The following is a 19,714-nucleotide window of genomic DNA, read 5'->3' on the forward strand; positions in this document are numbered from 1 at the left end:
AGAGACTAATCAAGAGATGCCTCCTTTGTCAGATATTAATGTTCTTTTCATATTATCTTTCCCAATACTGGTCAGCTGAAGCTATAATGGGCATAGATTTTTTTATTTTCATATTGTTACAGCCTGGCAATCAAATTGTGGATTCATTTTAAAATGGAGCAAAACAAAAAGATGAGGGAGGCTTTCTGTAAGTGTAAAACAGGGATAAAAGCTTTGTACAGGGAGGCAAAATCCTGCTTTTTTCATGGCCAAATGGACTAGGAGTTGAGTTGCTAAATCCTCCAAAGCTGCATATAAATAATGGCATTTTCCTGAGTTCTCACTCCTCTCTGAAATTCCCCAGCTTGCAGTGACCACCTCACCATATAATTCTGATCATTTTGAATTTCATGTTTCAGGTAAAAACCCTGTGGGCATTTTGCACTTTTTGAAGGCACAGCTCACACACACACCTTGCCTTCATTCAGCCGAGCTCTGGGGACGGGCTGGGGTTCCCCAGGGGGTTTTGTTGTTAACCCAATGTCTCTCTCTTGCTCTGCACAGAGAATCAGCACAGCAAGTGGAGATGGAAGGCACTACTGCTACCCTCACTTCACGTGTGCCGTGGACACAGAGAACATCCGGAGGGTTTTCAATGACTGTCGGGACATTATTCAGCGCATGCACCTTCGCCAATACGAGTTGTTGTGATGGAGAGCACTTTTTTCTGTGTTTTGGACTCCTTGTTCCTTATTAAAAAAAAAGAAAAAAACACCCTTGCCCACATAGGGTGGAAGAGAACTGTTTGAATCTCCCATTGATTTGCACCCCTCAACTTTTTCTCCTTGCTGGACAATAGCAGCACTTCTAAGCTTGCTTCTGTACCCCTCGGACAGTTTGAGATGGCCCCTAACACTTAAAAGGCCATTTCCATGAGGATTCCCTAACACTGTTATTAACAAAAAAGAGAGAAAAAACCAAACCAAGCAAACAAACAAACAAAAAAAAGAAATAAAACCTAATTAATTAAAAGCCCTGAATGTGGAGCACCTGAAAGAATTGGGGATGAAAAAATTAAAACGTTGAAACAAAAATTGGGGGAGAGAAAACTTTAGGTAATTTAGCACTGCTGTGGGCATAATCCTATAACCCGTGATCTCCACTTTGTATCACTCACTGCATCCGAGTAACGAAGGTGCCAAGTCACAGACCAAGTTTGAAGACAGACCCTTGAGTTTGGTTCTCTGACTGTAATGTGGCTTTGGGCGGAAATACTGACAATTCTCCAACAGACCTAGACAGTGCAAAAACCAACTGCTACCTTTCAGAAGGGTGTTTTTAAAACCAGTCTTGGTGGTCTAAAGACAACCATGGACATTTATGAATTGAACTGCGTATGGCCTGTGATTGCAGAAAGAGTTAACCACACACTGTTTTCAGTTTGTCCACTGATGATCCCGTCTGCTCTAAAAATCATTATCTAGACTGTAGTCCTCACAGTCTTTCCCTTCTTTTTCTTCTTCCCTTCCCTCATTTTTTATTTTACTGCTGGATTATTATTCTTGTACAGACTGTAAAATGTATTATTTTGTACAACTTTATTGAAAATAACTTGTAGAAGATCTTTGTGCCTTGATTATGGCTGTACCTGTACAATGAGCTAAGATGTAAGTATGTTTGATTGCGCTGTACAGCTTTGTCAACCCTATCTGCAGCATTAGCTCAAGGTAGGGAAAATTTATCTGTAGTTTAGTTTTTCTGGTTTATAAAAGAAGGAAAAATACTGTTTAGTAAAAAAAAAAAGGAAAAAAAAGGAAAAAAAAAAAAAGAAAAAAGTACAAATTGTGCAAACTTAACCACTTTAAAAGTGAGGTCTTCAACAAGTGACCAGATGTTGCAGCATCGTGCTTTTTAATTTTTAGCTTTAATTCATTTAAATCTCTATCCAAATGCAAAACATGGCTTGTTTCTACATAAAACCAAATTTTGCTACAAATTATAAATGTTAGTCTTTGGTCATTCATAGTCCTTTTTTTGCTAAAGACAAAAACAAACAAACCAGAACAATAACAGACACGTAGGGCATCATGCAGGTCTGGTGACCATCTCTAGACTGGGCCAAATACCCACCAACCTCGGCTTGCGCTGCGTGGGCAACGACAAGGAATGACAAGGTGTGCACTGCCCTTGGATTTGGCCACTGAATTCCAGTTTCAAATGACATTTTTATTTCTCTTTTAATAAAGAGATACTTTAGAACCTTTTTTTGTTTTATATTAACTATATAAGTAGCTTAAAAGTGAAGATGTGTGGATTTTTTCTTAAACTTGAATAATTTATGCAAATTATATGCTTAGAACAACATGTGGTACAGTAAAAAGAAAAAAGAGCAAAAATCACTGTAGCAATAAGAGAGCATGTAATTTTAGTAACTACTACACTGCTTTATATTTTATACCTAGGTGTTTTATGTCTCTGTGAGTGTGTTACTTTTTCATGTGTCTAAACCTACGTGTACAATTTGTAAAGAGTCAGAAATTACAGCTGTAATAACACATCTAGAACAGTGTTAGCCTATATTACTCAAACACCCCTGTTCCCCCTTCATTTACACCCCTAAACTGATCTGGATCTTAACTGCAGTGACTTTAAAAGGAAAAGAAACAAAAACACCAAAATTCTTGCCTCTTTGCCTTTCACACTAGCTTCCCTCCACCCAAGAGACTTTCTTTGTTTGGGAAGAAATGCAGTTTAAATCCAAGTGAGGCTGGTCAGTGATGTCTGTGCAGCTAGATTTGCTTCAGGTATCGGATGCCTTTTCAATACTAAGAACTGCAACTGTTCAGAATTGTGACTTTTCATTTGCTTTTGTGGCTAAAGTCTTAAAATGAATCACACAGTCCATTTTCACTGGAGAGCAGGGATGTGAGGGAGTTACTGTCCCATCTCAATTCAGAATTACTTCCAGAAGACACTGAATTGCTGAAAAAATGTTAGCTGCAGTTGTTACTCGCCTTTCAAGAATGATCTCTCCTGTTCACAGGTTTAGACAGTTGCCACCTGAACTTTGTAGAACTGTAGAAAACATGACTGAAAATAGGCCCCTCCAATTCAGAATGTATCCAGTGCCTGTAGGTGAAGGGCTGGCGTTTCCACTAGGTAAAAATGGGACACATGTAGTGGAAAGGAAATTCATTGTGAGCCTTAATTTTAGTTACAGGAGCCAAAATATTTATTTTAGTGCCAACCCTTATCTTTTTAAGCCTAGGAGGAGTTGGTGTGAACACCAAATTTATAAATGGAGAAAACCTGTAGTGGTGTGAGGAATGTAATCTCTTGTCTGAGAGAAACAAAGCACCTCCATTTAAAAAATTAACGAAATAAGCTTCTTCCTCTGATGAGGAGGACACATCATAACAATGAGCTATGTAAGACAGCAACAGTTTAAGAAACCTAAAGCTTTATATGAACAGATATGTTTAGGGGATGCTTTTTTTTTTCTTATATGAGGAAAAAGGCAATTGTGTTGAATATGGTTGAGTTGCACAAGTACGGAGCGTGTGTGTGTCTTAATGTCTCAGTATTGCCTTTGTTAGTCTCTTTATTAGTCCATGCAGTTTGGTGGCCTGGTAAATGCAAGTCTTATTTTTAACAGCTTTCTTTCTCCTTTTTTTTTTTTTTTTTTAATACAAAACCATAAAGCTTTAATGCTTGCTATTTAATAAGTAACTGTGTTTTCTTCTGTCTCTAATTTAGTGGCCATAATTTGCAGTTAATTGAACCATTCCAACCTAATGCTTACCCATATTTCTTAGTTTTGTTTTATTTATTTATTTGAACTTCTTGTTTTCATGATTGAGGACTGTCACTTCTGTCTCATTCATCTGTTTGGAAACTTCTGACCTTACAGCCAAAACTTAACTCATTCTACTCAGTATTCATCGTGATGCTGAAGTGTAAGATACCTGCAAATGTAAACACTACCACTTTTATTAATAAAAGCAAATACAGTGTTTTTAGGGCACATTTGCATCACTGTAGTTGAGGTTGTGTCAGTATTTCCATTGTAAACCTATGGAGGGTTGGCACTAAACTGCCCTAAGCTGAATCTTTGCCATACAAGGCTTCTGCTCAAGCGTGATTTTGGTGGGTTGGTTTTTCAACAGTTTCCAACACAAACTCTTGTTTCTGTTTTAAGTTATTCAACTGTTTCGTTGGATGGGGGTTGGTTTAAAAAGAAAATAACAAAAAACAACAAACAAACCTGGTTCAAGATTGTTTTTGGCACTTCTGTAACTCAGAAATGGTTTTGATTTTAAAACAACCTTCGGCAAGCCAGTAACCTACAATATGGTCTGATCACTTTGGGTATTTTGTAAAAATAATAATAAATTGTAGAGATGTTGTGGTTTCAAAATCAGCTACTGTGCATTTGCAGTAACTTATTTCAACCCAAGAACTTTCAGTAATTTGTGCATCAGAGCACACATTCAGTGTGGTGCAGCAGAGTAGGGATAACTCCTAAAGATTTTTTTCTTTTATAATAATGTGGAGAGATAAATCCACTACAGACTAGAAAAGGATTCAGCTGCCTCTGAAAGCATCAAAAACTGCTCTCAGAGGCTGAAACTGAAGCTTTGCAAGTTGGTAGGAGCAGACTTTGGTGCAAAAGCCTAGGAAGGCATCCTGGATCAGCTGTCATAGGCAGGAGTCCTGAGGGCTTTTCTTCATTTATCTAAAAACTGTTTTGATTCATGGCATCAGGGCAGGATTTAACTGAGGGCTTGTCCTAGCTGCAGAGGAAGGGAAGCTAACACTGCTCCACTGTGCTGCACAGAATTGATACCTGCAGGCTAATTTCCTCCATGCACAGATCTGTTCATGTTCATGGCTTCAGAACTTGAGCACCTTGTAATTCCTCGTAGTGTGTTGTTGCTGTAAGTGATGGAGGATGTTTTGTATTATTTATCTTATTTTCCAATGTCAAAAGTTATGTGCCAGTAAAAACAAAAGACAGAAACACAGGAGATTGACCCCAGAGCTGGAGGCAGAGCCCGTGACAGCTGAGTACCAGTCCAGTGCCTTAGTGACAATGCTCTTGGTGATTGGTGCTATACAAATGTCTTAAGAGTGATAAAGTTGTTCTAAGTTATAAAATTCTGTGACCCATTGTGGAAGAGAGTAAATTCTCTTTTTTCCCCAGCTGTACCTAATGTACTGTGTGTATTCCTAACAATGCTGGCACTCCTAAGACCTCTTCCATGGAAGTCGATGTTAAAATTCCTACTAAATTTAATAGGCAGGATCAGGGCCATAGATTATTATCAGTGGAAATCTCACACAGGAGCAGGTCCTCATCTCTAAAATTCATGTTGTGTTGGTATAACAGTAAAAATATTTATGAGCAAGCATCTGTTTGCAGTCCAAAACTAAACTGTGCCCTTCTTCCTCAGCTTGCTATCTCTGAAAATTCATCTGTTGGGAAATAATCCTCCTGTTCTATGACAAATTTTGAAGCATCTTTGTAAATAAAATAAGCTACAAAAGGGATTTCTGAAGCTGTGCTGATGAAAGCCTGACACTGAAAAATCCCTCTGGTGACTGACAAGACAAATTCCAAGAGTGAGCCTGTTTTAATCCTGGTCATACTCAGCTGGCTTCAGTCCTGTGAGTGGATGCAGGTCAGGGTAGGTAAAACTGCCTCAGAATTTTACTGTGGTGCACAGACTGCTAAAATTTGAGCCATAAGTACTGGTTTGTCATTAATTGTTTTGATCCCTGATTCTCATTTAAAGCTCCAACTTCTTTTTATCCTGGTTACTTTCAGTGTACTGAGCTGAGCAAAATGGGTGCAGTGTAAAGCACAAATCTGACCTGGAAAAGCAACATGGGAGGAGGTGGGAAGGCAAATAAGATCTCTCACTGCATTAAATGTAAAAATAATAAGGTGGAGGTTTTTGTCTGACATCTGTGTCCTATAAATTTAGCCTGGTCCTGTGGAAAACAGGGAATTCACCAGGGTAACAACAGCATTGATACCTCTGTAACATGGATAACTGACCAAATATGTAATAGATAATTAAAAATCCACCAAAAAACAAACTTACAGATTTTCCTATTTTTTTTTTTTTCCACTTAGGAAGTCTGACTCAAAATTATTGAATGACAGAACAAAATAAAACCTTTGAACATTGTCCCAGATAGGGAGAAGGATAAATTTTTAAGGGTGAAGGGATTTTTGTGTATCATGCTTTCTAATGCTGGGATACCAGCAGACAAATGCGAGCTAATTCAAAATTAAAATGTGAATTTATCTCTTCACTTTAATTTACCCAATCATTTCATTGAATGAGTTGGCTAATTAATTTTTTTAATTTACTACTACGCAAGTTTGGAGCAAGACAAGCCTAGGACAGAGGCAGTAATGTTGGGAATTCTCTCAGTTCTGTTGTTCTGTCATGCAAACTATTGTTTTAGGCTGTGAATTTTATGTGGATTATTAACAGTGAAGTACAATGTTTCTATCTGTAGTTTTCTGGTATTTGATGTGACTTTGGAACTGTATCATTCCTGCAACTGAAATGCCAGAGTGCCCAGAGGAAGGAGCAGCTGTGTCAGGGTTAGGAATTGCCACATCAGGGGGCACATTCCAGTTCTTTTTTTGCTACATTTTCAGTTTGCTGCTGGCAGGATCAGAAGAGCTTCCACAAAAAGACAAATTAGGGGTTGGGTGATAGAACTTAAAGTATTAATGAGAAATGTTTCAGACTGGTGCTGAGGTGGAGCCATGGAGATGTGTCCTGAGGGGGCTGTGAGGGCTGGTGAATATCTCAGCAGTTTTAATCTCTGTTCTTTTACTGTTTGAAGGCACAACATCCAAAATGAAGTAACAAATTGTGACAGTTTTGGTGCTAACCCTGAGTTCTGTTTCTCACAGGGCAAAGCTCTGCTGGGTTACAGAGGTTTGTCTGGAAGCCCAGAGCAGCCACCAGCAGCAGCTTTTGGGAACCTGTTTGTGATTTAAAACTGGGAAACTTAAAAGCCAGTTGTTGTGTCCTGCATGGCCCAATCCCTGCTGCCTCTGGGTTCAGCTGCTTTCTCCTGTCCTCATCCCCCTCACTCCTGTAACAGTGTGGTTGATGAGAGAATAGAGCAGAAAGAAAGATATGAGACAACTTCAGAGTTCAAAATCCATCACCTCCGACCCTGAAAAAGAGATTTAGGGGGGAAAATCTTCATTCCCCAGGTGAGTGACCCAGTCTGGCATGCTCATACAAATTTTCAAGGTCAGAGAATGAATCTATCCCACAAGGCCAGGGTTATCCAGTTAAGGAACTGAAAAAAAAAAAAAAAAAAGGCACAACAATTAGAGCTGGGAGATAATTTAGTGTTAGTGGAAGATGAGTTTAATGATCAGCATGAAAATCAACTGGAACTTGCTTTAAAGCAAGAAAATGTTTCCACCACAGGCTCATCTTGAGAAGCACTTGGGGCATTGGGAGGCTCAGTGTTTAAAGCAATCCTCAGTATATAAAATACAGTTCCAACTTTTAAGTTGACATTTGAGGGACACTGGAATGACACCACATCAGCAACCTCCAAACCACCTTGTTTTGTCTCAGAATATTCTTGGTTACCTGGTGAAGTGTTGTGTGTTCAATGTCTGGAATTACTGTTACCAGTACTCGAGGTGCAAACAGAAATGCTTCGTCTTGAGGCTCTGCTTGAGAAGGAAGAACTCTTTAGCCAAAACTCATTAGCCTAATGATGCTGCTGTAATTTCCTACTCCATTGGAAAGTTATTACCTTAACTCTAGTTGAATGTATTGGCTGCTTTGTAAAGGGCTAACGATTACAAAAATACAAATTTATGCTAAAAGGATCTGTAGAGGGTGAGGAGCAGAGGGAATGACAGAGAATGCCAGGGTGGATATTTTTAAAAAACATATGAATAAAAGGCAAACAGTTTTGTTGGAAGTTGGCTCTTCTGTTTGGGATTTTTTTTCTACATTTTAGGAGGGAACCAAATGAAGTTGGATGATTTCATCAGCTGTATTACATTCAGCCCTTAGGCAGCAAATCCTGAAGTACAGTTGTTTAATTATTTGGTGAAAAATCAAGCAAGTTTTGATAGTTGGAATTGAAACTTGTGCATTTGATACTTTGTTTATTTTTCTGTTAAATAATAACAAAAAGGTACAAAAAGAAAAAATACTGCAATTTTCCATGTTCCTGTACATCTGGCTCTTCTTCACACATTTTCACTTTCCAGAATGCCTTTACTGCTTCCTCAAATCACACAGCAGAGACACCAAGGCCGACCTTCACTCGATATTTATTGCATCCAAATTTTCTGTCTCAAAATGTATCTCAAAATTTGCTCTCTGCCTCATCAAAATCTCATTAGATAGAAATTGTCACCCAAGAATATTTTACACATAAAATGTAGTCAAATATGCATTTAGGGGAAAATTTGTTGCATTTGTTGCTGCATAATAAAACCTTTCAGGGACATTCAGGTAAATCTAAGTGCTTTTAGTCACAAACATTTCACTGATACTTTGTAAAACAAAAATCCATATGGAGGAATGCAGTTAAACCCAAGAGATGACCGACATTGTTTCCATTCAAAATTGTAGAGGTTTAGTTAGCAAAATCCATTTCTGGTACGTTTAATATTTCATCACATTTTAAGTGATATCTTGAAACTGTTTGGTTTAATCTGATTTTACCTCGTGTTTATTGACCTGAAGTGAGGCAAGTTTGGATATTGCAATTCTGCAAAGGGCTATTCAGCAAATGTCTGGCTGTTACAGATCTCTAGTTTCCTTCTCAAGGGAAGCTGAAAGTAAATGCTTTGAGTATTGTTCAGTCTTTATATATTAAAAAAGAAAATCTTTTTCTGTTACTGCAATCAAAATAAAGACATAAAGATGGAAACTTCTAGTTTTAAGATTCAGGCACTGAAATTGTGTCATAAATGTCTAATACCACTATGTCTCTTAATGGCAGTTGGTGCTGGGGACTGTTCCCATTTTCTACTCCATTAAGCAGGAAGTTTTGTAGCATAATTACCACTGAAGTCCCACAAGTCCAACTGTTGTCACCAGACAAAACTTTTACCTGCTCTGAAAATGCTTTACTGAGGCTAAGAGTGCTCCAGGCCATAAGCTCTGGCACAGTGAAATTCTCTGGGCTGCAGATTCCAATGTCCTGCCCAGGAGATGCACAGCAAATTTTGGTTGTGGGAAGGAAGATTCTCCTGCCTATATAAAAATTGTCATGCAAAGTGTATTTAGTTGAACTTTCTGTAAAGAACCAGGATCTCCTCCAAAGCCTCGTGAAGTCTCAGACTTGTGGTTTTCCCATTCAGTTTCATTGGAATCTTTAGTTCTGGGCTCACTTTTTCTCCAATTTGAAGTTTTCTGAACCTTCTGTTAAAGTATTATAATGGTTACTCTGAAATCACCTCCAGAGGAGGTGTAGAGATGTTTCTTATGAGACTCTCAGTGCTTTTTCTTTCTTGGTTTGGGATGGATTAAATTCAGATCTGGTACTTTCTTAGGAAGCTCTGACTGGTTAATCACTCTGTTCCAAGTTCACTATTATTTCTCACATCTATGGGATGGAAATTGCCTCCTAACCAAATGGAGATGAGCCAAACACTTTTTCTCAAGGATATTTCCATTGGCTCCCAGCCTCAGCTTGTCACTGCACTCACTCCCAGTTCGTCCCTCACAAAAAGCGACCACAGGCACCGGGGTGCCCTCACCGTCCCCCTGCCTGCAGTGGAAAACGTGGAAAACCTGCCCCTTGTGGCTCTGCTTCAATCCGTGTCGTTTATCCTGAAAAAGTCTTTTTTCCTTTCTGCTGGCAAAAAGACTCGAATGTTTCTCTCCTGACTGTCAGAGCAGTGTTCCAGGAAAAGCTGCTTCACCACTGTAGGGCAGCACAGAACAGCACAACTCTGCTGTGCTGCAGCTCAGGTGCTGGGTACGCTCTCTGTACTGAGCTTTGAAACGCAGCAAATCCCTTGATTAGCACAGCAACCGCATTTGAACAAGGATTTTGTCTGTTGGAGATCCTATAACTTTTATTTCTGAACAGGGTTTTTTTTTGGCCTTTCATACCTAGCAATGCATGGAAGACAGTAATTTCTTTTTACTATTTTTCAGTTAGAAACAGAATGAAAATAAAGGACCTTTTAAATAATTAATCAGCAAAACTCCTGGCTGGCCTCCAAATCCCAGAACGCACCCTTACCTTCCCCTTTCTCACAGTGAAACTCTTATAGAACTGAAGAACAGGAGTGGATCTGAAGAGGGACAAAGGGAAGGGACTTTCTCACATGGTCTCACTAATGCCTCTCCTTGCTGAGGCCTGATTGTGTGATCAGTTTTCACTGTAGACTTGTCCCCTGTTCATCTCATTCCCTAGGGTCCCTCCCTTCCTTGGGGACCCTCTTGACCTGTTATCTTTGCTCAGCATCCCCGGGAAGGTCCCAGGGTGATCCCCAGTGCTCTGGGATTCAGTTTTGAGGATGGGGAGCAAATCCTGCGTCCCAGGCTACCCTGCCTGCTTACAGAGCCGCCCCAGGACAGGGGACATGGCTCCCACAGCACCTCTCTTCTGCCCAGAGATGCCCACTTTCATCCTCCAAAGTTATTTTGTTTGTTTGTTTGGGGTTTGTTGGTTTGTTTTCCTACGTGTCAGTTTTTCTATTCCACCCTAACATCATTCCTATCAACTTGCTGTTGTTCAGCGTCCCCCTCATGCTTCCATGGGAGGGAGGGAGGGAACTGCTTTTGTCCAGGTGCACCCAGAAAAGGAACACATCCCTTGGAGAACATATCCCAGGGAGAACACATCCCTTGGAGAACATATCCTTTGGGGCAACACATCCCATGGACATCACGTCCAATGGAGAACACACCCCTTGGAGCAACACATCCTTTTCTTTCCTCTTCCCTGGCAATTCCCGCGCGATTGCTGCTGGGCTGGGAGGCTTTGCAGGGCAGTTTGATTTTACATTTCCTGGTTTGTTTTACATTTCCACTTGTTCTTTCCCCCTGAGGGGTGTGTGCCCACTGCCCGCCTCCCCTCAGAGCCCGCCCCGCCCTCAGAGCCCCTCAGCCGCCGCCATGCCGGGCTCCCGCCCCGCCCCCGCCGCCGCCATTCCGCGGCGCTCCGCCCGTTCCGGCGGCCGGGCGGGGAGGCCGGGCCGGAGCCATGGAGGACGCCGATTACTTCGAGGGCAGCGCAGCCGAGTGGGGCAGCGAGGCGGACGGGGGCGCGGTGAGCGCCGGGGGTAGCGGGGCGAGGGATGACCGCAGCCCCACGCGTGTCCCGGAGCAACCCCTGGGCACGGGCTCCGAGCGTTCCCCTGGGTCCGGAGCATCCTCCGGGACAGCCCTGGAGTATTCCCCGGGAGGGACCCGGAGCGACCCCCGGGCGGGTCCCGGAGCCTCCCTCGGGCCCTCCCGTTCCCCTCGACCGCTCCGGGCTGAGGCGATAGCGGCGGGTGTGAGGGCAGGGGCCGGGGCTTTGCCGGGCCGGGGCCCCGGGGCTAAACAGAGAAGTTGGTGCGGGGTTTTTGTACCTTCCCCGTCAATATTCACTGCCTGTCGGGGTGCGGGTCCATTGCAGTGCTGAGCCCAGGTGTGTGTGCTGCTGTGGGCACAAAGAGCCTGAATGTGGGAGTGTGGGTGGAGACGGGACGGGGAGACTGACCTGACTGTGCTTGTGAACAGCAAGATGATGAGGATGGGGAGGGAGAAGATGATGCCGAAGTTCAGCAGGAGTGCCTGAAGAAATTTTCAACGCCTGATTATATAATGGAACCGTCTATATTTAACACGTTAAAGAGGTGAGTGTGACCTGATGTTTGTTATGGTGTGTTTGAGGTGTCACTTCGTATGGAAATGTGTGCAGATGTATAAATGGTGCTGTTGTTTTCCCTTTAAATTTAGATTTCTATTTATTTTTGGCTTTAATATGACTCACATAGTTCTTTTGTAATTCTTTCATCAGATATTTCCAAGCAGGAGGATCTCCAGAGAATGTTATTCAGCTCCTCTCTGAAAACTACACTGCAGTGGCACAGACTGTCAATTTGCTGGCAGAGTGGCTCATTCAGACAGGTATGATACAAGATACAGAGTATTTTGGGTCCATATTCTGTCAGAAATATCTGAATTTGTGGCAAATTAGTTCATACATAGGAAGTGGATTCTTATAAAGTTGTCATCCTTTATGTGGCTAAGTCCTTTATAATAATAGGTTTGTTCCACTTGGAGAATAATGATGCAATATGTTGAGGAAAGGCCAACAAACTGTGTTATAAAAGGTTTTATAGTTGAAACAGCTGCATAAATTATAGCTTCTTTTTAATTTCATTCAAAGGGCAAGGGTGCTGTTGTATAGGCAGTATAAGTAGTGCTTTTATCCTGTAATGGAATTAATTATGTAATCATTATTACATTACCAGAATTATTGTACTCTGATTTTAGAAATGTAGAACTACTCATTGTTATTTATGTATTATTTTGTAGAATATTATCAGAGCTACTGATAACCAATATTTAAAAGGATGAACTTCAGTGTGTAGTAACGTGGCTTTGTGCCTCAGCCCTGGTAATCCCTCTTGTGGTTAAGACGCTCCTGCATTTGTGTCTGATGAGGAGAGAAAGAGGAAGCTTGTGACCTGAGATCCTAAACAGTTCAGTATTTAGGGAAAAGGTGGAAAATCTGTAAATCTGTATCAGTGTGGCTCAGTAGCAGCACTGATGGCTCTCCTCTCATCTTCTCTGTGCTGATAAATTTTGGAGTAGTGTCTGTGCTCATTGGAAAATGTGGGATGCTGCTGCTGTGTTCCACTGGACTGCTTTGCATCTGCTGAGTGTTTTGTTCCTTCTGTGCAGGTGTTGAGCCAATGCAGGTGCAGGAGACTGTGGAGAACCACTTGAAGAGTTTACTGATCAAGCACTTCGACCCTCGGAAAGCAGATTCCATCTTCACAGAGGAGGGAGAGGTGTGTGTGCAGTCCCTGTTCCTGTCCCTACACAGGATCCTTCCTGCACACCTTCATCTGATGGAGTGGTGAAGGAAGGGAAATGGAATCTTCAAAGCTCTTTGGCTGAGGAACAACTGGTTTCAGAAAACCAGCTCTGTCTGACTGGAGTCCTCAGAGGTTTAGAGAGCTTGGAAATTTGGAATGCATCCTCCCTTGTAATAAAGCTCTGTAGAACAACTCACAGGAGTGCTGAGAGGTAAAAGCCTTGCTTTTGATGGTCCTGACAACAAGACATTCTTAAATCTCTTTCTTCTTTTCAGACTCCAGCCTGGCTTGAGCAAATGATAGCACATACCACGTGGAGAGACCTTTTTTACAAATTGGCAGAAGCCCATCCTGATTGTTTAATGCTTAATTTTACTGTGAAGGTACTATGCTTAAGTCTAATCAGTAAGAATATCCAAATATCCATAGTGGGCTAATTGTTCTGGCATCAAATATTAGTTGTGGTCTTGCTTGTGTGTTTTATGTATTCCTGCTAATACTAATTAGTAGAAGTACACCTTGGTGGGAGGACTTGTGCTACAAGTTGCAGTACATATAATTTCCCAGTTTAAAGTACTGTTTTTTCAATTTTTGTTGAGGTGTGGGAGTCGTCTTCTTTTTTTTTCTTGTTTGTTTTCCTTTGATCTCTGTTTAAAAATTTTGGATTTCTGGTGCAGTGGAACATCTCAGCCAGTTTTGTATGTTTCTGTGACAAGAAAAGAATGTTATATTAAAAAGAATATGCTCTGCTACATTTTTTATTATTGTGCTTTTTTTTGCTACACCTTTATTGGTTTCCTTTTCTGTAGACCACAATATAAATGTGAATTCCAGTCAGTGTATGCAGAAGTGGAACTTAGATTCTCTGTGTTCTTCTAGATTTGGTAGGATATCAGAAATAGAAATGTAAATAACACAAGATTTCTGTGATGTTTTTATTTTTATAGCTTATATCTGATGCTGGGTATCAAGGGGAAATAACCAGTGTTTCAACAGCATGTCAGCAACTAGAAGTATTTTCCAGAGTCCTGCGTACATCTCTGGCAACAATTTTAGATGGAGGAGAAGAAAACCTTGAGAAAAACCTCCCTGAGTTTGCTGTAAGTTTGGTTTTTTGGGATTTTCCCCCCTTTTTTATGAAGAAAAAGAAGTGTTCTGCTTTCCAGTTAGGAGGTACAGATCACTGTGGGATTGTAGCCAGTCTTGATGTCCTACAAAAGCTTATGAAGAGAAGGTATATCTGAGTTAAAACAATTTATGCTTTTTGGTCATTCTGTGACTAAGAATTCTTTGGGTTGCTTCTGTGACACTTCTTACATTTATTAACTGGATAAAAGGTGGGGGTAGAGCTGTTGTAATTAATATGTACTTCAAGATCTAAAGATCAGTATTGTCAGTCCCCTGGCAAATGAAAATGATTCTCTTATCATCCACATCAGTGTGAAGGTTGCCATCTGAATCAACCCAGCATTTCAGTGTTGTGAAACAGCACAATTATTGTACTCTGATTTCAGAAATGTAGAACTACTCAAAAAATTATTTTTAGCTGGCTTTGAACTTCTCTTAGTATTTAAATACTGCAGAGAAAGTACTGAGCATGAGTAGAACAGATTTTCCTCTCAGTTTTGGAATTTGAGAAATGAAGTTCTCAATCAGAAATCTCTTCTTGTGTGGTGTCAGTGCTTTTCTGTATTTTCCTCTTGGCATTTGTGCTTTGTTTTTTTTTTCCTTTGCGATTTTGCTGTTTGTTTTTTTTCCCCCCCTTTGCTCTCACGGCAATGCAATGACAGAAGGCCCCTGGGCTGTTTCCTTGCTGTGTGGTGAGGTTTGTGCTGTGCTTTCACAGAAGATGGTGTGCCACGGGGAACACACGTACCTCTTTGCCCAGGCCATGATGTCCATCCTGGCGCAGGAGGAGCAGGGCGGCTCCGCCGTGCGCCGCATCGCGCAGGAGGTTCAGCGCTACGCCCACGAGAAGTGAGTGCCCTGTGGGAGCGGGGAAATGGAGCCCAGCACAGCCTGTGAGCCCTGCTGGCTTTTGCTCGTCCTTCATCACCTTTCACCAGCAAAAGGAGAACCTTTAGCTGCAACAGAGCAGTTCTTGTAGCAGGGCTTGAAGCTGTGGGACAGCAGAAAAGTTCAGTGTCCTGTACCAGAGAAACCTAAAACTGGAAAAGCAAAGACTTATACGTTTGTCTATTAAGAAATATACTTTTATTTTTCTTAACTTTTTGGAGATAAACAAGGCAAACACAGGCCTATTTCTGTAATTACCCCAAGGCATTACATCCCATAGAATATGCCCTGTTGACTCAGTGAGACTTCATCTGAAATGTCTGAATTAAGAAAATAAGTGACTGTGTGTGTTTGCTCTGCCTGCAGAGGCCACGATGCCAGTCAGATCACCTTAGCACTGGGTACTGCAGCCTCCTACCCCCGAGCTTGCCAGGCTCTGGGGGCAATGCTGTCCAAAGGAGCTCTGAATCCAGCAGATATCACAGTCCTGTTCAAAATGTTTACAAGCATGGACCCACCTCCAGTAGAACTGGTCAGTATTCACCTGTTTGTAACCTCTGAAACTTATTTCTGTTACAGAAGCACTCGGAAATGGGGTGCCTTGTGCTTAGTGTTGTATGGACACAAAAATCAAATTAGCACTCACTTGTCCCTCTGTAATTGTAAGTAAGTGAATTGTAAAGTGAAGCTGTTACTTGCATTCTGGTTTGCATCAGCTTCATGATACTTTTGTTGGGTTTTTTAAATTATTCCAAGTTGTGTTTTTTTAAAGAACTTTTCCATACAATATAAAGATTGCAAGGAATTAATTCTTTAACAAACAAAAAAAAATCAGAAAAAAAAAATCCCTGCCCACTTTAGCAGTTTGTTATAAACAGGCCTAAATTATACATTTCACATTTCTCACTGCATTGTTCTAACATGGGTTTTGGTAAGAAAAGGTGAGATTTTGATACTTTAGAAATACGGTCTGTAACTGATTCCTTTTTTTTCCCGTTTTCTTTCAAAAGTCTGTGTCTCTTCAGAAAACTGTTTAATGTACTTTTAAAGGAAAATGTGTTTATCTTGTTCTATGCAAGGTATATCAAATGCAAAACCTCCGTTCTTAGTCACCTGTCATGATTCTCAGGCTCTGATAAAATGTTCTTCAACTTCCCAGATTCGAGTGCCTGCATTTCTGGACCTCTTCATGCAGTCCTTGTTCAAACCAGGTGCTAAGATCAACCAGGACCACAAACATAAATATATCCACATACTGGCATATGCAGCTAGTGTTGTAGAGATGTGGAAAAAGGTAATGTCCACTTCTGTGAATAATATTCTTTTTTACCTGCAGCAGCCTGCTTCTGCTGAAGAATATGTATGGTTGTGAAGTCACTCAGTTTAAAATAATACATTCAGCTTAGTTTAATTATTTTAATATTAAATGCTTCTGCCTTCAGCTGAGGTGATTAAAAAGTGTAGATCCTGATGATCAAACAAAAGTCTGAGTGCACTGAGAATTAAATAAAGCAAACATCCCTGTACTTCAGCTCACTCATAATTAATTCTTCTGAAACTTGCATGTGAGTCTGAATTTTGAGACACAGGTGCAATCCTAGGCTTATTGCAGGTCAAGCTCCTTTCCTTAAATAACCAAAAACATCTGCAACTTTTGCATTCCAATTTTGCAATAATTTTACAGAACAAGAGAGTCAGCATCAACAAGGATGAACTCAAGTCGACCTCAAAAGCCATTGAGACTGTTCACAATCTGTGTTGCAATGAGAACAAAGGGGCATCAGAGCTGGTTGCAGAACTGAGCACTCTCTATCAGTGCATCAGGTGAGCAGGGAGGCTGGGAATCTCTCATGACTCATAAATCCTGTCTTTCACACACAGCTTGTCCTTCTTGGGTGGCAGAAATGATTTCTGTGCCACTGGAGAGTGATGGCAGATTACTTTGGGTTCCTAACAAAACTTCCATTTATTTTCCATGCTGCTGTGCTAAGGTGATGTCTCTCTGTAGGTTCCCAGTGGTGGCCATGGGGGTGTTGAAGTGGGTGGACTGGACAGTGTCAGAGCCACGGTACTTCCAGCTGCAGACTGATCACACCCCAGTTCACCTGGCCCTGCTGGATGAGGTAAGAGTGTCTGGAAACTGTGCTGAGAGCAGGAACAGCTCTGCTTCTTGTGCAACACTGAGTGCCTGTCATTTGCAGTAAGGCAGTAAATATGCAGAGATGAATCTATCCAGAGTAAATTGTCTGGTTTTGTCAGCTCAGCATTATTTATGCCAGGAAAACTTGGGCATTATAGAAAGAAATGATGGAATGCTTTTCTAAATGAATTTCTGTCTGGCACTGAACATCAACGTAAACTTGTCTGGTGCATTGTGTTTTAAATTGCAGTTCTGAGGATCTCACCTTGCTGTGTTGTTTGCAGATCAGTACATGCCATCAGCTGCTTCATCCCCAAGTTCTGCAACTTCTTGTCAAGCTCTTTGAAACAGAACATTCTCAGCTGGATGTGATGGAGCAGGTGATACTCAGAGGATTCAGGTTTTTGTTTCTTCACATCTGTCACTCCTTTTGCTCTCACAGCAGGGTTAATGTAGAAGTGGTTAAAATGTAGCACAGCAGGTATTGAATGAATACAAATAGCACACTCTGAGGGCGAGTTCTGAAGTGTTGGCTCTCCCCTCCCTTCCCCTCAGCTGGAGCTGAAGAAGACTCTCCTGGACAGGATGGTTCACTCGCTCAGCCGGGGCTACGTCCTGCCCGTCGTCAGCTACATCCGCAAATGCCTGGAGAAGCTGGACACAGACATCTCCCTCATCAGATACTTTGTGACAGAGGTCAGCAGCAAAAACTGTTTACTGAAGGCTAGAGATCAAGTTTAAATCAGATCCATGTGTTTTGGATATTGAGAAATACTTCAGGTTCAGGTCAGAGTCTGAGCAATGTCTCAGTGTTCACCAGGCTGTGATTTGGTCCTGCTGATCCTGACTTCTGGAAGTAACAAGGTACTCACAGAGCACCTGAGAGTTCATAACTAATTACTTGCACTTGAGACCTCTTGTTCTCCATCCAACTACTCGTATGCTTCCAAGACTGGTATATGAATTAAATGTTGTCCCTCCTCCCCCTGTAAGTGCAAGAATCATCAGTTTTTGTCTGCTGTTTCAGGTGCTCGATGTGATTGCTCCTCCATATACCTCAGACTTTGTACAGCTTTTTCTTCCAATCTTGGAGAATGAAAGCATTGCAGGCACTATAAAAACAGAAGGTGAACATGATCCTGTCACAGAGTTCATAGGTAAGTCACGTTTATTCCTTCCATACCTGCTTCCATTTGTGTCTGTTACATCTTGCAAATAATGTTTAGGAGGAAGATTGCTAAATATAGGAATGCCTGCCAGCTGTTTTCACAGACAACTTCCCTTTTATGGGCCTGTGTTTAGCAATTTCCCTGTGATCAAGAATCTGTGGGTAGTAGTGGGGAAAGTGAAGATAAATACTGCTTTTTGGGAACTATCACTGCAGCAAGGAAAGGAAGGAAGGAAGGAAAGTTGTCTGTCATGATATGATACTCTACCCTAAACCAGAAACATCTGTCCAGACTCTAAAAGCCTAATTATTTACATAATGCAGAAATCCACATGCAAATATATAAATCAGAATCATTGTAATGTACTGAACAGTGTCTTTTTTTTCTCTCCTTTTAAGCTCATTGCAAATCTAACTTTATTATGATGAACTAAGCAGTGGAAAACATCAAGAATGCAGCCAGAGCTCGTGATCACTGCTTTGCCATGCTCCACCTGTGAGGTTCTAAAACTGGGAAAAAAAACCCCAACAAAACCAAGAAACCTGAACAAGGAGGAAAAGGCTGAAGGGCATTTGCTTGACTCGCATGGTGACCCTGAAATTCATAACCAGAGGAGTGTTTGTGTTTCATATCAGAGAACTGTCAATGTCATTTGGGAAATGGAATGATACCAAAGGTCTTTCTCTTGTTACACAAATCAGTATAAATCTGTGTTCTGAAGAGGATGGATAGCAAGGAACAGATTTATTTGAAAGAACTTGCAGAATTTGTCACTGATTCTTTGTGTAATAAACAAAATATGAAGAAAGGGTAAGGTAATTCCTACTAAAAACACTTTGCAGATGGTTCTCTGAATAGGTCCTGAATGCTCTAGGCTTTGATATTGCAAGTTGTAAAAAATAGGAATTTGTGGATTTGCTCTGTGCCGGCAGCACAGAAGCCCGAATGTCTGTCCCTCCCTTTTGCATTAGATTAGAATTTTAAATGCCCTACATGAAAACAAAAATGTGTTTTGTGTAACACAAGAGGAGTTGCAACAGGCAAGGTTATTTTGTATTAAGAGAGGAATTCTGTGTGAGTGTGTTACCTTTCAGAATCTATTTCTTGCTAAATAGATGCAGCAGATGTTACTGGTAAGTTTCATTACCGTGTCATTACTGTCCCAAACTATGAAATGTGTGCCCAAATTTCATTACTGCTTGTTGTGGCTTTGTTTTTATACTGATCTCTACTCTGTCCTGGCTGATGCCAAACTGTGGGAGAACACCCAACAATATAATTTACCTTTAAATAAAGGTGTTTGTTCTTTTGCAGAGATGTCTTTCAGTTTCATTATGACTCGTTCTCTCTGTT

The 19,714-nt window shown here is 41.1% G+C and overlaps 2 protein-coding genes across 4 annotated transcripts in view; both read left to right on the forward strand.

The window, feature by feature from the left end:
• The window catches only part of GNAS (GNAS complex locus), a 131,546-nt gene extending 122,610 nt beyond the window's left edge, over positions 1 to 8,936 (forward strand). For both annotated transcript variants that reach the window (XM_058036595.1, XM_058036596.1), the window contains exon 12: positions 544 to 8,936. In XM_058036595.1, coding sequence (XP_057892578.1) covers positions 544 to 690 — 147 coding nt within the window. In that variant the 3' untranslated portion in view covers positions 691 to 8,936. The remainder of the gene's footprint in view (positions 1 to 543) is intronic.
• Positions 8,937 to 11,167: 2,231 nt separating this feature from the next.
• Positions 11,168 to 19,672, forward strand: NELFCD (negative elongation factor complex member C/D). Of its 2 annotated transcripts, XM_058036481.1 has the most exons (15): positions 11,168 to 11,274; positions 11,730 to 11,845; positions 12,010 to 12,119; positions 12,900 to 13,009; positions 13,312 to 13,419; positions 13,984 to 14,136; positions 14,883 to 15,013; positions 15,419 to 15,584; positions 16,212 to 16,346; positions 16,737 to 16,876; positions 17,061 to 17,175; positions 17,477 to 17,572; positions 17,748 to 17,888; positions 18,220 to 18,349; positions 18,760 to 19,672. In XM_058036481.1, the coding sequence occupies exons 1-15, from the start codon at positions 11,209 to 11,211 to the stop codon at positions 18,792 to 18,794; spliced, it is 1,752 nt and encodes a 583-aa protein (XP_057892464.1). In that variant the 5' UTR covers positions 11,168 to 11,208; the 3' UTR covers positions 18,795 to 19,672. The 2 variants fall into 2 exon arrangements, with proteins under 2 accessions (XP_057892464.1, XP_057892463.1); XM_058036480.1 differs by lacking the exon at positions 18,760 to 19,672 and having other exon boundaries at positions 18,220 to 18,741.
• The last annotated feature ends 42 nt before the right edge of the window (positions 19,673 to 19,714 follow it).

The sequence above is a fragment of the Melospiza georgiana genome, chromosome 17 (assembly GCF_028018845.1).
Source record: "Melospiza georgiana isolate bMelGeo1 chromosome 17, bMelGeo1.pri, whole genome shotgun sequence".
Taxonomy (NCBI): domain Eukaryota; kingdom Metazoa; phylum Chordata; class Aves; order Passeriformes; family Passerellidae; genus Melospiza; species Melospiza georgiana.

Coding starts and splice junctions, on each gene's coding strand:
- NELFCD (XM_058036480.1), top strand. CDS start 11,209: ATGGAGGACGCCGATTACTTCGAGGGCAGCGCAGCCGAGTGGGGCAGC. Junction 15,014..15,418: donor CAGCGCTACGCCCACGAGAA/GTGAGTGCCCTG, acceptor CTCTGCCTGCAG/AGGCCACGATGCCAGTCAGA. Junction 17,176..17,476: donor ACCTGGCCCTGCTGGATGAG/GTAAGAGTGTCT, acceptor TGTTGTTTGCAG/ATCAGTACATGCCATCAGCT.